Source organism: Pongo abelii, chromosome 1 (genome assembly GCF_028885655.2).
Source record: "Pongo abelii isolate AG06213 chromosome 1, NHGRI_mPonAbe1-v2.0_pri, whole genome shotgun sequence".
Lineage (NCBI taxonomy): Eukaryota > Metazoa > Chordata > Mammalia > Primates > Hominidae > Pongo > Pongo abelii.
The window spans coordinates 222,113,039-222,132,044 of NC_071985.2; the positions used below are offsets into that span (position 1 = coordinate 222,113,039).

At 47.3% G+C, this 19,006-nt stretch overlaps 1 protein-coding gene across 6 annotated transcripts in view; it reads right to left on the bottom strand.

Annotated features, from left to right (window-relative positions):
• Nucleotides 1–19,006, bottom strand: part of TNFRSF8 (TNF receptor superfamily member 8) — a 79,621-nt gene that overhangs the window by 42,944 nt on the left and 17,671 nt on the right. For 5 of the 6 annotated variants that reach the window (XM_054541630.1, XM_054541623.2, XM_054541618.2 and 2 more), the window contains exons 2-3: nt 15,651–15,738; nt 3,772–3,888 (exon numbers count right to left, since the gene is read on the bottom strand). In XM_054541630.1, the coding sequence (XP_054397605.1) occupies nt 3,772–3,888; nt 15,651–15,738 (205 nt within the window). Of the gene's footprint in view, nt 1–3,771; nt 3,889–5,703; nt 6,101–15,650; nt 15,739–19,006 lie in introns of those variants that run through there. The other variant, XM_054541639.1, reaches the window with a different exon arrangement.

Here is a 19,006-nt window from a genome sequence, read left to right on the forward strand (position 1 = left end):
GGGACAGGATTCGTTTCTATTTTTTTTTTTTTTTTTGAGACAGAGTCTCGTTCTGTCGCCCAGGCTGGAGTGCAGTGGCGCAATCTCAGCTCACTGCAACCTCTGCCTCCCGGGTTCAAGCAATTCTCCCGCCTCAGCCACCCGAGTAGCTGGGATTACAGGCGCATGCCAACATGCCCGGCTAATTTTTATATTTTTAGTAGAGATGGGGTTTCACCATGTTGGCCAAGCTGGTCTTGAACTCTTGACCTCAAGTGATCTGCCCACCTCGGCTTCCCAAAGTGCTGGGATTACAGGTGTGAGTCACTGCACCCTGCCAACGGGACAAGATTCGGAGGAGGAAGACAGTGATTCTGATGATCCTGACTCTGTGTAGGCCTCGGATAATGTAGGTGTGTGTGTCTCAGCTTTTAATTTAAAAATGTTAAAAATAATAAAATAATAAAATTTTTAAATAGAAAAAAGTGTATTGAATAAGGCTATAAAGAAAATATTTTTGTACAGCTGTACAATGTGTTTGTGCTTTAAGCTAAGTGTTATTACAAAAGAGCCAAAAGTTTAAAAAGTTAAAGTTTATAAAGTGAAAAAGTTGTTTAATTTATTATTGAAGAAAGAAAAATGTCTTATAAATTTAGTATAGCCTAAGTGTACAGTGTTGATAAAGTCCCCAGTAGTGTATAGTAATGCCCTAGGCCTTCACATTCACCCACCACTTACTCATTGACTCACCCAGAACAACTTCGTGTCCTGCAAGCTCCATTCACGGTAAGTGCCCTATACAAGTGTGCAATTTTTTTATCTTTCATATCGTATTTTTTTTTAAGATGGTGTCTCACTCTATCACCCAGGCTGGAGTGCAGTGGCACGATCTCGGCGCACTGCAACCTCCGCCTCCCAGGTTCAAGCAATTCTCCTGCTTCAGCCTCTCAAGTAGCTGGGACTACAGACACATGCCACCACGCCCAGCTAATTTTTGTATTTTTAGTAGAGATGGGGTTTCGCCATGTTAGCCAGGCTGGTCTTGAACTCCTGACCTCAGGTAATCCACCCTCCTCGGCCTCCCAAAGTGCTGCAATTACAGGTGTGAGTCACTGTGCCCAGCCTATATCATATTTTTATTGCACCTTTTCTATGTTTAGATACACAAATACTTACATTGTGTCACAGTTGCCTACAGTATTCAGGACAGTCACATGCTGTGCAGATTTGTAGCTTAGGAGCAAAAGGATCTGCCACAGAACCTAGGTGTGCAGTAGGCTACATCATGTAGGTGTGTGTAAGTACACTAATCTAGGATGCTTGCACAATGACAAAATTGCCTAATGACACGTTTGTCAGAATGTATTCCTGTCGTTAAGCAATACATGACTATAATTTATATCCTCAGAGATACACAAAAAAAATTGTAAGTTGGGTGCAGTGACATGCACCTGCAGCCCCAGCTACTTGGGAGGCTGAGGCAGGAGGAACACTTAAGCCCTGGAGTTTAAGGCCAGCCTGGACAACAAAGTGAGACCCCGTCTTAAAATTTAAAGATAAGAAATTGGGCCCGGAATGGTGACTTACGCCTGTAATCCCAACACTTTAGGAGGCCGAGGCGGGTGGATCACTTGAGGTCAGGAGTTTGAGACCAGCCTGGGCAACATGATGAAACCCCATCTCTTCTAAAAATACAAAAATTAGCCGGGCGTGGTGGTGCATCCCTGTGATCTCAGCTACTCAGGAGGCAGGAGAATCGCTCGAATCCAGGAGGTAGAGGTTGTAGTGAGCCGAGATCGCACCACTGCACTCCAGCCTGGGCGACAGAGTCAGACTCTGTCTCAAAAAGAAAAAAAACAAAACAAAAATATAGGCAACAGACAAGCATCCTCAAACATGAAATAACAGAGAATATTGCAAAGACGAGCCCTTCTTGAAAAATCCACCTGACAGTGTAATCCAATCACTCAAATGATGAATCAAAGTGAAAAACTCAGGAATGGAGAAGCTGTGCCAAATAAACTCATCATGAATAATAAAAAATTTTAAGGCTAACGTGCCAAGGGACTTATGGTGGCAGATGAGAATATAAACATTATAGATTATGACAAAGTAAAAATTGTGTAAGGAATAAAAGTCAGGAAGAGGATGAGGAGGTGGGAAAAATAATTACTCTGTTCTTCATTACAGGGAGTCAATCTATTCTCTACTGTCCAAAACTCAAACTTAGCAGATTGTGCCTTTACTGCAAGTGATACTAGATTCTGAAATGATTATTAACCACTTACTGATTTTCATAACCTCCTTTCTTAATTTTAGAGGGTTTTTTTTTTTAAAGGAATTGCAGTATCTTTTGCTGAAAATACATTAATCTGACTGAGGTTTGGCATTCTTCTGTTTCACTTCAGTTTCTTTTTCTGATACTTTTGATTAAAATTAAATATTATTATTTTAATGCCATAAATAACATGTTGCCATTCTCTTAAAATTCCTTCTTTATAAGTGTGTACAGGCTGTCTGGTTACTAACCTACCCGTCTTTATACAGAGAGGTAGAGAGGCGTGTCAACCATCTAATGATAATAGTAGTTATCTACAGATGGAGGGCTGGGGAGGGCAATGTTTGTTTTCTTCCTTACACTCTTTGTATTGCTTGAATTTTAAATAATAAATGTTTATAATGTTCATTTCATAAAATGCAGTCATTACTTTTAGAAATTCAAAGATAAACCAGATAAATGCTAATAAAAAGAAAGAAGAAATGGCAATATTATTATTACTTTTCTTTCTTTTTAACCTTTGCTACTTCTTCCAGGAAGGAATAGCAATATTAATGTCAAACAAATGTGAAATTAAAGGAAAAGGCATTACAAGGAATGGAGAGGTATAGTCATGTGGATAAAAAGCCCAACCCACCAAAAAAACATAATATTCATGAACATTTATGTACCTAATGACATAGCTTTGAAATATATGAAGCAAAAATAGAAAGTACACAACGAAAATCTAATAGATGAACAAGTATACTGAGAGATAAGATTTTAACACATCTCTCAGAAATAAAGGTGATAAAAGTAAATAAGGGTACATATTATTTAAATAACATAATTAACAAGCTTAACTAAATAGATACATAGAGAATTTTATATGCAACAAACAGAATACACATTTTAAAACACCCATACACTGAACACTGAAAATACGTGATCATTTATTATTTATTAGACCACAAAAAGATCTCAACAAATTTCCCCCACCCTACCCCCCAAAAAAATCCACACAAAAATAAACACTAGATAGCACACAGACTGCATTCTCTAACCATAATAAACTAACAATAAAAGGTCATATTGAAACAGTTTTCCTGGAAGTCCTGTGGTCTTAGGAAAAGAACACAGCTCTTGGTGTCAGGCCACAACTCAAACTCCAGATCTGCCACTTACCAGAGTTTTGTAACTTTGGAAAGGCCCTTAACCTCCCTATCCTCAAATTCCTCATTGTAAAGTAAGGATAAGCAAGAAATCCTCCCCTAGGGCTGTGGTGAGGATTAAACTCAAAAAAATCTGAGTCCTCTCCTTCAGGAAACATGTTAAGTCTCTGAAAGTATGGATGCAAAAGGTCATGGCTGATATCAAATCACAAATGCAGAGAGGTAAACTGAGGTACCAGGAGGACAATTCAGAGAACAGACATTAAATCATGATGCTCTCCACCTTCCAGATTCTTCACCTCTCCTCTGAGGACCCCTCATGCTCCCTAGAAGGAGGCTCTGGAGAGAGAACAAGGCCCTTACCTCGAGAACAAGTCACGCAGGCTGTACAGCGGTCGGCCTCATCCAGGTAGTAGTCAGGCTCACACTGCTTTCTGCAGTCAGCAGGCCTCTGTGGGCACTGCTGTGTCGGGAACAGCCCTGGGAAAAGAAACAGAGAATCTCCAAGCCAGGCTGACTTAGCAAAGGCCTTACCACCCAATGCCCCACACCTCTCATCCCTGACGCCCCTCCCAGCTCCACCTCCAACCCCCGAAAACTGTCAGTCCAATTCTTGTGTTATGGATGGAAGCGCTGACACCCAGGAGGGGCAACCCTCGCCTAAGGTCCCCTAGCAGGCAAGGAAAAGCAACGTAGTTATAGAGAAGAGCTGGGCCTGGGATTCTAGGGCTGCCATTTGCCAATTGCGTGACAATGACCTTGTCAGCATTATTTTTGTGTGTGCGTGAGGGTACATAGTAAGTGTATATATTTAGCACTATTAAGTTAGTAATAAGACTCACCTCCTAGTGTTCTTGAAAGGACTGAATGGACTGTGAAGATAAATATGTATTAAGTACTACAGCAGTCCCTGGCACCCAACAAGCACTACATGAGCACCGGTTGTCATCATTCTCTGCAGGGGTCTTATCTCACTGCAGGAATTAGGAGAGCCATAACTTTAGACCATGAAAGTCTAGACCAAGCTTGTCCAACTCACGACTAGCCGCATTCGGCCCAGGACAGTTTTGAATGAGGCCCAACGCAAACTCATAAACTTTCTTAAAATATTATGAGATTTGTGTGTGTGTGATTTTTTTTTTTTTTTTTTTTTTTAGCTCATCAGCTATGAGCTAAAACACTATCCTTAGTGTTAGACTAAATTCACTTCTTCCGCACTAACACTTCTTCTTCCAATGTGGCCCAGGGAAGCCGAAATATTTGACACCCTTGCCACTAGGACCCTAATCCAGCCTGATTCAGAGATAAACAAGTCACCCAGCAATCGCTGCCTACCTTGCTTCCAGGATGAGCACATGACCCAAGCAGGCCAATCAGAATACTTCTTCCCATCAATATAATTGGCTCAGGATTGCCACATGACCCAAGCAGGCCAATCAGAGCATGCTATGTTCCTCACCACTGTGATTGGTTTAGTATGGGCACATGACCCAGGCATGCCAGCCAATAAGCCTCATCTCTGAGAGTTTCACAAAAGCAATCCAGAAAGATGTCCTCCGTTTATCTACTGGATTCCTGGCTGAAAGGGCCGGTTAAGCCCAGAGCTGCCCAGGTCATCATGGCCTGAGCGTGGGCATGGTGTGGGCAGGACTTGCCTAAGAAGGAGGTGACTCAGAAGCCAGCAGAAGCCAGAGTTGGAGAGAAATGGGGTCCTGAGGGCATCATTCAAACATCTGTGGGCTTCTCTGTTAGGGAGCCAATTATTTCTCTTTTGTCTTATTTGAGCCCTTCTGCCAGTTACAATGAAAATAGACCAGGGGGTTCCCAATATTTCTTGTGCCCCTAATCATTCTAAGGAAGCCTGTGGACACTGCACAGAATCATGAATTCATGAATAAAATATGTATGAATGCAGAGGAATCCAACTACATTGGGGATATGGTTATCAAAGCATTAAACAAAATAACATAACATATAGTAACAGGCCAGGCGTGGTGGCTCACGCCTGTAATCCCAGCACTTTGGGAGGCCGAGGTGGGTGGATCACATGAGGTCAGGAGTTCAAGACCAGCTTGGCCAACGTGGTGAAACACCGTCTCTATTAAAAATACAAAAATTAGCCGGGTGTTGTGGCAGGCGCCTGTAATCCCAGCTACTTGGGAGGCTGAGGCAGGAGAATCACTTGAACCCGGGAGGCGGAAGTTGCAGTGAGCCGAGATCGCGCCATTGCACTTCAGCCTGGGCGATAGAGTGAGACTCTGTCTCAAAACAAACAAACAAACAAAAAAAACCTACCTTCATGGCTGTCGCTCTTTAACTCAGACACTTCAGTAGTTCCCCAGTAGTCTTTCCGAGAGGTAAATCTGACCCCATCACTCCTTGCTGAAAACTTTCAAAGGCTTCTCATTGCTCCTAGGATGGGTCCTTACCATGGCTAGTGAGGTTCGGCTCACCTATGTCCCCCTTGCCCTCTGATCTCTAGCCACACTGGCATCTCCCTGTTCCCCAAAGGGGCCATGCTCCCTTCTGCCACCCCAGGGCCTTTGCACAAGCTGGTTCTGTGCCAGGAATGCTCCTCTCCCCTAGTAACTCCCACCCAGCCTTCACATCATAATCAAAGCATTGCTGTCTCAGAGCCTTGGTCGCGATGCCCAGTAAAAACAAAGACTCATTTCCTTGCCCTTCAACATCTAATTGTTGTAATCACACATTTATTTGTGAGCTCAATCGTCACAGTGTCTAAATTCCCCATAAGAATGTCAGCTCCATCGAGTGCAGTGGCTCACGTCTATAATCCCAACAATTCGGGAGATTGAGGTGGGTGGGTCTTTTTTTTTTTTTTTTTAGGCAGAGTCTTGCACTGTTGGCCAGGCTGGAGTGTAGTGGCAGGATCTCAGCTCACTGCAACCTCCGCCTCCCAGGTTCAAGCGATTCTCCTGCCTCAGCTGAGATTACAGGCAATCACCACCACGCCCGGTTAATTGTTTGTATTTTTAGTAGAGACGGGGTTTCACTGTGTTAGCCAAGATGCTCTCGATCTCCTGACCTCATGATCCACCCCGCCTTGGCCTTCCAAAGTGCTGGGATTATAGGCGTGAGCCACCGCACCCGGCCCAGGCGGATCATTTGAGGTCAGGAGTTTGAGACCAGCCTGACCAACATGGTGAAACCTCATCTCTACTGAAAATACAAAAATTAGCCAGGCGTGGTGGTGCACACCTGTAATCCCAGCTACCCAGGAGGCTGAGGCAGGAGAATCACTTGAACCCGGGAGGCAGAGGTTGCAGTGAGCAGAGATAGCGCCACCGCACCCCAACCTGGGCAATGAAGCAAGACCCTGTCTCAAGACAAAAAAAAAAAAAAAAAAGTCAGCTCCTTGAGGATAAGTCTTTCTGTGTCTGCTCACCAATGCCTCCCCTATCATAGGGCCTCACACATATTTCATTAAAACATGTTCTGTCAACCTAATTCATACAGCATTCCCCAGCTTGCACTCCCAGGCCTCACACTGTGTCTCCATCTTCCCAGTCTGGCATTCTAGTACATTGCTCACTTCATGCACTCTCTACTACAGCCAGTCTGGGCATCTTGATCTTTTCTCTAACACCCCTCATACATCCTGAATGTTGATATGGATTAAATTGTGTCTCCCCAAAAAAATATATATGCTGGAGTCCTAACCCCCAGTACCTCAGAATGTGATTTTATTTGGAGATAGGGGCTTTGAAGAGGCAATCCAGTTAAAATGAAGCCGCTAGGGTGGGCCTAATCTAATCTGACTGGTGTTCTCATGAAAAGGGGAAATTTGGCCAATGCGGTGGCTCACGCTTGCAATCCCAGCATTTTGGGAGGCCGAGGCAGGCGGATCACCTGAGGTCAGGAGTTCAAGACCAGCCTGGCCAACATAGTGAAACCCCATCTCTACTAAAAATACAAAAATTAGCCAGGCATGGTGGCATGTGCCTGTAATCCCAGCTACTCAGGAGGCTGAGGCAGGAGAATCACGTGAACCTGGGAGGTGGAGGTTGCAGTGAGCTGAGATTACACCACTGCACTCCAGCCTGGGCAACAGAGGGAAACTCCATCTCAAAAAAAAAAAAGTTCAGGCGTGGTGGCTCATACCTATAATCCCAGCACTTTGGCAGGCCGAGGCAGGTGGATCACGAGGTCAGGAGATCGAGACCATCCTCGCTAACATGGTGAAACCCTGTCTCTACTAAAAATACAAAAAAATTAGCCGGATGTGGTGGCAGGCACCTGTAGTCCCAGCTACTTGGGAGGCTGAGACAGGAGAATGGCATGAACCTGGGAGGCGGAGCTTGCAGTGAGCAGAGATCACGCCACTGCACTCCAGCCTGGGCGACAGAGCGAGACTCTGTCTCAAAAAAAAAAAAAAAAGAAAAGAAAAGAAAAAAAAAATAAAATAAAAGGGGAAAATTGGACATTGTCAGGCATGGTAACTCATGCCTGTAATCCCAACACTTTAGGAGGCCGAAATGGGAGGATCACTTGAGGCCAAGAGTTTGAGACTAGCCTGGGCAACGTGGCAAGACCCCATCTACAACAATAGAAAATGAGCCAGGTGTGATGTGCACACTGTACTCCTAGCTACTCAGAAAGGCTGAGGTGGGAGGATCACTTGAGCCCAGGAGTTAGAGGTTGCAGTGGGCTATGATCGTGCCACTGCACTCCAGCCTGGGTGACAGAGCAAAACCCTGTCTCTAAAACAATACAATACAGTAAAGATGAAATAAAATAAATAAGAAAAGGGGAAATTTGGACACAGAGACAGACGTGCACACAGGGAGAACGCCATGTGAAGATTGGAGTTATGCTGCCACAAGCCAGGGGTCCCCAGTCCTCAGCCGGGGACCAGTACCAGTCCATGGCCTGTTAGGAACGGGGCCACACAGCAGGAGGGGAATGACGGTGAGCGAGCATTACCTCCTGAGCCCCACCTCCTATCAGATCAGTGACAGCATTAGATTCTCATAGGAACGCAAACCCTATTGTGAACTGCACGTGCAAGGGATCTAGGTTGCGCGCTCCTCATGAGACTCTAATGCCTGATGATCTCAGATGGAACAGTTTCATCTCAAAACCATCCCTGACCCCCCTTTGTGGGAAAAATCATCTTCACGAAACCAGTCCCTGGTGCCAAAAAGGTTGGGGACCACTGGTTTAAGCCACTCAGCCTCTGGTACTTTGTTACAGCAGCCCCAGCAAACTAACACAAATGTTCTTCCTGCAGGCTAAGTGGCTTCTCCATCTTCCACCCACTGGGAACCCTTCACATCCAGCCAGATCAGGCTGAAATACCATCTTCTCATGGAACTTTCCTGATCATCTCACCCCACCCAGATCCTCTCTCTGGGTCCCTTTAAAATCACCCTCTCAGAACACCCAGAGCCTGCTCTGCCAGGGTGTGGCAGGCCAGACCTACCAAGATGTACCACCCCAGAAGCAGCTCCACCAATGGTTGATGGACACTGGCATATAAATACCCCAGCTGCCTCACCCTCAGCTGTTCTGCACTGGCTCCCAGAGGCCCCCAGAGGGATTAAGCCCCAGTTGCCCACAGCAGTAACTAGCTTTCTAACACAACTTTATGAGCTGCCTTCCCTTCCGCCTGCCACTTCCCTACTTCCAAATTGGTGTTTCCAGGCATCACCAACTGTACTGAAATCATTGCCTCAAAGTCTGTGCATCAGTCTGCTCACGCTGCCATAACAAACTACCACAGACAGGGTGACTTAAACAACAGAAATTAATTGTCAGTTCTTGAAGCCAGAAGTCCAAAAATCAAGGTATGGGCAGTGCTAGTTTCTTCTGAGCTCTTTCTCTTTGACTTATAGATGGACTGTGTTCCCCATGTCCTCCCACAGTCTTGTCTCTGTGTATATGTGTGTCCTAATTTCCTCTTATAAAGGCACCAGTCATATTGGATTTGGGCCTATCCTAGTGAACTTATTTTAACTCAACTGCCTTTTTAAAGACCCCATCTCCAAATAAGGTCACACTCTGAGATTCTGGGCTTAAGACTTCAACATAGGAATTGGTTGATGGGGAGGCAGGCACGATTCAGCCCATAACAGTCTACTTCTGGGGGATTTCAAACTATGGCACCCCCTTTTCTTACAAGCAGATAGAAAAGTCTCAAACTGGTATAATATTTGTCTTATTGAGTTTGTGAGGGCAAGATGATAGCTTCCCCCCCATGGTTGAATCTCTAGGGTCTGATAGAATGTAAATACACAAAACATATTGGGTGAATCAATGAATGAATGAGTAGGTGGATGGATGGGTAAAAGGATGAGTGGGTGGGTGGGTGGATGGGTGGATGGGTGGATGGATAGATGAGTGGGTGGATGGGTGGGAAGATGGATAAATGGGTGGATGAGTAGGTTGATGGGTGGATGGATGGATGAGTGAGTGGGTAGGTGAATGGATAAATGAGTAGGTGGATGAGTGGGTGAGTGGATGGATGAGTGGGTGGGTGGATGGATGAGTGGGTGGGTGGATGGATGGATGGATGGATGGGGGAAGGGTAGATGGGTGGGTAGATGGGTGGATGGATGGATGGGTGGAGGAACAGTGGATGAGTAAGTAGATGGGTGGATGGGTAGATGGATGGGTGAATGGATGGATGGATGGATGGATGGATGGATGGATGGATGGGCAAAGGTGGATGGGTGGATAGATGGATGGGCTAGGCAAGAGTGGATGAGTAGGTAGATGGATGGGTAGATGGATGGGGAAAGGTGGGTGGGTGGGTAGATGGGTGGATAGATGAAGGGGTTAGGGAAGAGTAGATGAGTGGGTAGATGGGTGGATAGATGAAGGGGTTAGGGAAGAGTAGATGAGTGGGTAGATGGGTGGATGGGTAGATGGATGGATGGATGGGGAAGGGTAGATGGGTGGGTAGATAGGTAGATAGATGGATGAGTTAGGGAAGAGTGGATGAGTGGGTAGATGGGTGGATGGGTAGATGGATGGGTAGATGAATGGATGGATGGATGAATGGGTGGATGCAGACCAGTGGTATAGGGGCTTTTCCTCACTGTAAGCTCCCATTCTTCCTCCTTTGAAACTATCTTAGTACAGATACCCTCTGGAGTATCATATATATATATAAGCATGTCACCTCCCATACTAGTGGGTTGCTCCCAGGAGGCAGGACCTTGTCCTTCTCTCCCCCAAATAACCCTATATCCAACAGAGCTCAATAAATGCTTGCTGCATTGGGCCAGTCCTATTTCCTTCTACTGCCTTCCATTTCCTCCCTTCCACACCCACATACTTCCTCCTACACAAAAGAACCCTGGTGGATTTTTCAGGCTTAAAGAAAGACAAGACTAAGATATACCTGTGAGTGGGATGGGCAGGAGAGAGAGGCTGGTCTGACTTCAGCAGAGGGAGGTGCCAGGGGGACAATGGAAGCTTGGCCCTGTGAGGCAGCGGCTGGCTGTCACAGAAGAGTATGCAGGGCAAGTCAGCCATATTCATTCATTCACCTATTCTTTCAAAAATTGAGAATCTACTATGTGCCAAGCCCTGGGCTCAGGGCTGGGGATCCTGCAGGAAGGCGATAGACAAGTCATGACACATGGAGGGAGTGTTAGGAAAGTAGAACCATGGGAGGCACCAACAGCCCAGAGCCGAGACCTTTGAGCTGGCTTGGGGTCAGGGAGGGTCATCCCTCCATCCGTCCATCAAATGTTTATTTCTCTTTTTTTTCTTTTTTTCGAGATAGAATCTTGCTCTGTGGCCCAGGCTGGGGTCAGGGAGGACCTACACTTAAGTGGACCCTGAGGAATGCAGAGGTGTGAGTCAAGCACACAGGGACAGTAGGGGGCCAGGAGGTGCTGTGAGGGGGCTCTGCTGGAACAGTGTCAGAGGGCACAAGGGAGCCCAGCACACTCAGCTGAAGCCCAGGATGAAGAGGGACTGGGCGGGGGAGGGGGAGGCAGCAGGGGCAGCAGCTGTCATGCCAAGTGGGCGTGCCCATGCACGGAGCTGAGCTTTACCCAAGGGCAGCGGAAGCTGGGGGAACCCACAAACCCCCTCCTCCTCCTTCCTGTTCACAGCCTTTGGAGGAACCCTCAGCTCCTGGGACAAGATGGGATACACCTGCCATGCTGCCTACCTAACACTTGGACTGGCCTCACATCCTTCCCCTAAACCTGGGCAGGCCTCAAACATCTGCAGGAGAGACCCCTTCCTGTGGGGAGCGAGTCTGCATACAATGGGAGGGTAGTCCAGGAAGATGGAGAACAGGAAGGGCTTTGTAGCCCCCGCATTAGCTCTTCACTCGTAAACTCTTCTGCCTCCCAAATTCGAGGCCTTGAGGGTCGGTATCAACTACAGCTGAAGAGCTCAGGAGACTGCGCTAGGTGGTCATGTTCATGGCCTGGCTGAGCCACTGATCCACATGTGGCCTTGTGCAAATCCCTGAACCCCTCGATGTCCAAGTTTCCTCTCTGGATTTCTTATCAGGATTGAAGGAACTAAGGTGGGTAAAGGGCCCAGCACAGTGGCCAGCACATAGCGTGCTCCATCGGTATGAATCATGGTCATTGTTATGAGTCAGTGAATGAGCTCCCCGTCACCAAGAGTATTTAAGCAAAGGGCTGGGGACCTGCTCTCAGGAATGCTGCAGAGGGCATCACAGGCCTGGGTACAAGGAGGGATTCGATGACATCTACACTTTTCAATCTCAAAGGTCCCTCAGCTTCCTTCCTCCACCAACCCGCCCACGTGCAAACCCGGCCACACAGCTGAGTGCTGGCTGCAGAGGGCGGGCAAAATGTCAAGAAATTTCCCCGAGAGATCAAAGAAGGGGTTTTTGTGGGTTTTTCTTTTTTTTCTCTGGCTACGCAGAAGCACAAGGTCAATAAAACACCAGTAAAATGCCCCACCCACCACACCAATATGGAGTATTCAGCCCCAGCTAGCACTGGGCCTTAGAGAGGGGAAGTGGGGAGAAGGGAGCCCTCTCTTCCTAAGTCACAGCTTTTAAGTGGAGGGAGCCTGGGACCTGAGATGTCATTTTTCTCTCCACCCACTCCCCATCAAGGCCCTTTCAGGCTGGAGTCAAAGGGGCCAGAAGAGGATGAGAAGGAAGTGTCTTTCTCCTTGTGGCTGGTATTGTGGGTCCCATGAAAAGTCATAGAGCACTGTGGGCCACTCCATTCCAGAGGATAAAAACCACAGCAAGCGGGCCCTGGGAGAACTGAGTGGGAACCACCACCAAGCATCAGGCAAGCAAGGGAAGGCCTCATGGAGGAAGGGGTTCCAGAATTGCAGCAGGTAGGGACGGAGGGGAGGGCATCCCACATGGGGACAGGCATATCCAAAGGCCCAGAAACTAGGCCCGGCACAGTGGCTCATGCCTGTAATTCCAGCACTTTATGAGGCCAAGGCGGGAAGACAACTGGAGGTCAGGAGTTGGAGACCAGACTGGCCAACACTGTAAGACCCCATCTCTACTAAAAATACAAAAACTAGCTGGGTGTGGTGGCACATGCCTGTAATCCCAGCTACTCAGGAGGCTGAGGCAAGAGAATTGCTTGAACCTAGGAGGCGGAGGTTCCAGTGAGCCAAGATCGCACCACTGCACTCCAGCCTGGACTACAGAGAGAGACTGTATCTCAAAAAAAAAAAAAAAAAAGAGAGAGAGAGAAATAAACATTTGTTTGATGGATGATGAATGGATGGATGGATGGATGGATGGATAGATGGATGGATGGATAGAAAAGTAGATGAGAAAATGGCCAGGAGAGGGGTGAGTGTATGGATGCGGGGGTGAATGGGAGGATAATTGGAGGGATATGGGAAGGGGATGGTGCTATGGACTGAATTGTGTCCCCAGCAAAGTTCATATGTTAAATGTGTTGAAACCTTAACCCCCAGTGTGACTGTATCTGGAGACAGGACTTTTGGGAGATAATTAAGGTTAAATGAGGTCATAAGAATGGGGCCCTAATCCAGTGGGATTGGTGGCCTTATATGACAAGGGGGAAAGAGAGAGAGAGACCGATCTTCCCACCATGAGAAGACTGCCATCTGCAAGCCAAGAAGACAGCCCTCACCAGAAACCAAGCCCTGCAAAAACCTTGATCTCGGACCTTCAAGCCTCCAGAACTGTAAGAAATAAATGTCTATGGTTTAGTATATAGTATTTTGTTATGGCAGCCCCAGCAAACTAATACAGATGGGTGAATGGATAGGGGCTAGATGGGAAGAAAAATGGAAAGGAGATGGGAGGGGTGGGTTAGTGAGTGGTTAAAAAGATGGGTGGGTGGGCAGGTACATGGATGGATGGGCCGGTGAGGGGGGCAGGTATTTGGATGGGTGGGTGGATGCCCGACCAGTGAAGGACTGAAAAAACCAGGGGACCCACCTGATAGATCATTCAAAATCAACACTAAACCAAAAATAAAAGCAAGAAAGTCCAATAGCATCCAACCCATTACTTTTGCCCATACAATGACTACTTTGAATCATTGTTGGAAATACAAATGAAAATCAAATACAAAAACATCAAATTCTTTCCAAGAATGTTTCCCTCTGTCCTTTGGTGGCCTGAGCATGAGCCTGGTCTGCATCTCATGGGGGAGTTAAGAGACCACAAGTCTAGGAACTGACTGACCTGGGTTCCCGCCCAGCTCCAGTGGAATAGCCCTGATGGCCATAATCTGTCACCACCCTCCAGACAGCACAGCTGGGTGGATGGGCCCCTCCGCCCCCACTGTCGGAAGCCCTCCAGATGATGCCCGCCCACTTGCAATGGCCTGCTGTCCTCGAAGCAAGAAGCAGCGACAATGAACCAGACACACACAGACTCCCTCCCACCCTTGCTGGCACAGCTGAAGGCTGATGTCCCTGTGACAATCTCTGTTCCTGGAGGTCAGAGACCACGAGGGCATCGTTATGTCCTGCCCTGCCCATCTAAGACCACTGGTTGTGCCTCAGGACTTTTGATAATAACCACAGGGGCAGAAATGCCTCATGACCCTATTCCAGCTGCTTATCTCCTCGGGCCTAAGCATCATCTGCAAAACGGAAAGAACAACAGTCACCCCAGCTCCAGAAGGATTTCCTGGTAATCGACTAGAAGTCAATCACGGTGCTGGGGGCAGGCGAGCATTCCAGAAAGGGAGCTCTGGTCTGGGAGACTGGTCTCAGAGAAATCTATTGTCCAGGTTGTCCCAGGTGTTCTGAGCTGGAGCAGTCAAGAACTGCAAAGAGGCCAGGCATGGTGGCTCATGCCTGTAATCCCAGTGCTTTGGGAGGCTGAGGCAGGAGGACTGATTGAGCCCAGGAGTTCAAGACCAGCCTGTGCAATATAGCGAGACTTTGACTCTGTTTTAAATTAATATAAAAAAAATTAGTCCGGGCACGTTGGCTCATGCCTGTAATCCCAGCACTTTGGGAGGCTGAGGCGGGTGGATCACCTGAGGTCAGGAGTTTGAGACCAGCCTGGCCAATATGGTGAAACCCTGTCTCTACTAAAAATACAAAATTAGCCAGGTGTGGTGGTGCATGCCGGTAATCCCAGCTACTTGGGAAGCTGAGTCAGGAGAATCGCTTGAACCTGGGAGGCGGAGGTTGCAGTGAGCCGAGATTGCACCATTGCACTCCAGCCTGAGCAATGAGAGCAAAACTCCATCTCAAAATAAAAAAATAAGAGAGAAAAGAAAGAACTGCAAAGGACTTCCAGGCCCCAGAAATGAAGGGTGGTCAGAAGATGTTGACAGCCCAGGCTTTGAGGTCTCTGAGCCCTGGGCCCCAGCCCTGATCATTCCACCATTTCCCAACTGTGTGACCCTGGTCATCAAGGGAAGTGGCTGGAACTTAACCCTGCCAAGCCCCAGTAGCCTCATCTGCAAATTGAGTGTAATAAAGGATCATTGCAAGCACTTAATGAGATGATGCAGTGCATATAAAGGTCTCGGACTCATGGATAGTAAGTGTCCAATAAAGGGCAGCTCTAAGTTAAAAATAAAAACTCATGGAGATGGACGTTCTTGTGGCAGCAAGAAACACAGTCTCAATTCTACAGCCCTAGCCTTCCAAGAGAGTTCCTGGACTCTGCGACGCTAGGAATGACCTGCAGAAAACTGTAGCCAATTTTGACGATGACGGTTGGCTCCAATTTCCCCACTCATCAATCCCCCAAGAGGGTCATCAATTGAAGACAAATTTCCCCCCTTCTCCCCACCCCCAATGCCCCCACTCACCCGTGGGGCAGCGATAACAGCACCTCCTGACAGCCTTGTCATAGTAGTGGCTGGGGTTTCCATGACAGGTGTCCTCGAAGGGTCGATCCTGGCAGGTCAGAAAAGCTGGTGAGGCCAGGTGGAACCCAGATATCCATACTCCCTCTGTCCCCACCAGTCCCAGGAGGCCTGAGATGGAGCTTTGTATTATAGGAGAGAAATCAGGACACGAACTCCTGATTCCACAAACCCACACCGCCCTTAGGCTTCCCCCTGCTACTCCAGCTCAGGCCAGAAACTTTAGCGTCTCCCTTGACTCTCTCCTCTCAAACAACCTATCAGCAAATTCTCCTGGCCCTTTTCATACCATAATCATCACCACCTTCACCTGGGGCTAGTCACCATCCCCTCACCCTGGGATTAACATAGTTGCTTCCTACCTTGTCTCTGGGATGGGCCCAACAATACAAATTTCTGGTAAATGCATTTGTTGAAGTCTAACACACCCGTACAAAAAAGTGCACAGATCTCAAGTTATAGCCAACTGCATTTTTGCAAGATGAACGCACCAGGCAATCAGCACCCAACTCATCAAACGGGACCTTGCCAGCCCTAGCTCCTCCGTCATCCCCCCCTCCCACACACTCCTCCCAAAACGCTGATTTCTATCGCTCTATTAGTGTTGACTGCTTTTGGATTTTACATAAAGTAGAATTACACAGTCCATTCCCCTGCAATCGGCCTCTTTAATTCAGCATTATATTGTGAGAATCATTCACACTGTTGCAAATAACAGTTGCTCATTTCTGTCCATTGCTTTGCAGTATAGCATTGCACAAATATGCACAATTTATTTGTACAGTCTACTCTCTTTTTTTTAATTTGTTGAGACAGAGTCTTGCTCTGTTGCCCAGGTTGGATTGCAGTGGTGCAATCTCAACTCACTGCAACCTCCACCTACTGGGCTTAAATGATTCTTGTGCCTCAGCCTCCCAAGTAACTGAGACTACAGGTGTCTGCCACCATGCCCAGCTAGTTTTTGTAATTTTAGCAGAGACAGAGTTTCACCATGTTGGTCAGGCTGGTCTTGAACTCCTGACCTCAAATGATCCACCCGCCTTGGCCTCCCAAAGTGCTGGGATTAAAGGTATGAGCCACCACTCCGGGCCTGCTCTCGATAGACATTCCACTTTTTGGTTATTATGATAGTGCTGCTGGGAACATTCCTGTACACATGTTTTAGTGTCCAAATGTACACGCTTTTGTTGGCTATATACCTAGGAGTGGAACTGCTGGGGCATAAGACATGTTCAGTTCTGATAGATTCTCCATCCAGGTTTCTAAAGTAGTCGTACTAGTAGGCACTTCCTCACAGTGTCTGAGGATTCCAATTGCTCCACATCCTTGTCAGCACTCGGTGGTGTCAGTTTTTAAAACTTTAGCCATCTTGTTGGATCTGTAGTGATACCTCATTGTGGTTTTTATTTGCATTTCTCTGATAAGTAATGTTGTTGGGCACCTTTTCCCACATTTATTAACCATTTAGGCATTCTTTTTTGTAAGATGCCTATTCAGGTCTTGTGGCCATTTTTTTTAAATTGGGTTGTCTGGCTTTTCTTATTCATGTGTGGGGTTCTTTACATATTCTAGATACACGGCTTTTGTTGATTATATGAACTGCAAGTATCTTCTTGCATCCTCTGGCTTGCCTTTTCACTTTCTTTTTGGAGGCTTTTGATGAACAGACATTCTTAGCTTTAATAAATTACATATACTAATCTTTTCTTTTATGGTTAATGCCTTTTTTTGTCCAGTTTAAGAAATATTTGCCCACTCAGTGTCACTTAGATATTCTCCTACATTAACTTCTAGATGAGATTGTTTAATCGTTCGTATTCAAGTTTCATTCTTGTGCATGGTGTGAAGTAGGGGTTGGAGAGGCTCACTCTTTTCAGGAAGGTGTGGTTTTTGTTTTGTGGGTTTTTTGGGGGTTTTGTTGTTGTTGTAGTTGTTGTTTTTGAGACAAGGTCTCACTCTGTTGCCCAGGCTAGAGTGCAATGGTACAATCATGGCTCACTGCAGCCTCAGCCTCCCAGGCTGATATAGTCCTCTCTTTTGCCTCAGCCTCCCAAGTAGCTGGGGCCACAGGCATGCACCCCCACACCCTGCTAATGTTTTATTTTTTTGTACAGACTGTGTCTTGCTATGTTGCCCAAGTTGATCTCAAACTCCTGAGGTCAAGTAATCCTCCTGCCTCAGCCTCCCACAATGCTGGGATTACAGGCGTGAGCCACCTGGCCCGGCCTCAGGAAGATGTGTTTTTAAAAAGCCCCCCATGTGTTTCAAGGGTTCTTTGAAAGTGAAGCCCCATCATAAGAAAGGGTTCAAGAGAGGAAATTCTTTGTTGAGATTCCAGGAAAGGAGTTTTGTCTTTCCAGATGGAATGACAGGGGAACACCATTGCACCTTTCTGGGGTGATCCAGGATGTGAAACTTCTGGGTGGAGCGAAAGGGAAAAGAAGGGAAGCAGGAGCAGGAAGGGAGGGAAGAGAAGGGAAGCAGGAAGTGAGGCAAGAGGCAGGGAGGGAGCCTTGTAGCATTTCCATGTCTTCAGCATCCAAGATGGTGCCTGGCAGAAAGGAGGTGGCCCCTGGTGCAATGTGGGGCTTTCTTGGTTTAGGGAAGGGAAGCAGAAGCCACTTTCCCCCAGGAGAGAGGCCTGGCTGGCCTAAGGGGTTGCCTGACTCTTCTCTCCACTGGAGGGAACAGTGAAGCTTCCGGCATGTTCAGGAAGCAGCAGAGAGCAGCAGCGTGGCTGGAAGGTGGATAAATAGGGTGTTGGTTACATCATTCTTTTTTTTTGCATGTCTGAAACATGTCGCCATATTAATTTGAAATAATACATGAACCTGATATTTGCCTAATAGTCACATGGCGCTTGAGTTGTCTCCCTTCTCATTTAATCCAGAGCCCAGGGCCTTGAGGACACCCTCTTCCCTCCAGCAGGAGAGGAGAATGTCCTCTCTTAAGTCACCCAGAGGGCTCCTGGGAGCCTCTCCAGGGGAGCAGGAACCTGCCAGGACACCCGAAGTGCTCCTAACCCACAGTATCTCACTGGGTGAGTTCAGTAGCCTGTGCCTTGGGCTGGCTGGAGGTGTGAGGGCTCACTGGTAAGGACTGCTGAGTGTGGGAACATTCTGGGTCCTTGTCCTTGGTCTCCCCTCCCGGCCTGCCTGCTAATCTCACTGACAGCTATGGAGTCTATGGGGACCATGGCCCCAGGCCCTGCTCACTCTGCTGGGGCCTGGAGCACACCTTGGGGGCTCTGGCTGCTTATGTTTCCCTCCTGCCACCACACCTGGGTCAATGGAGGGGTG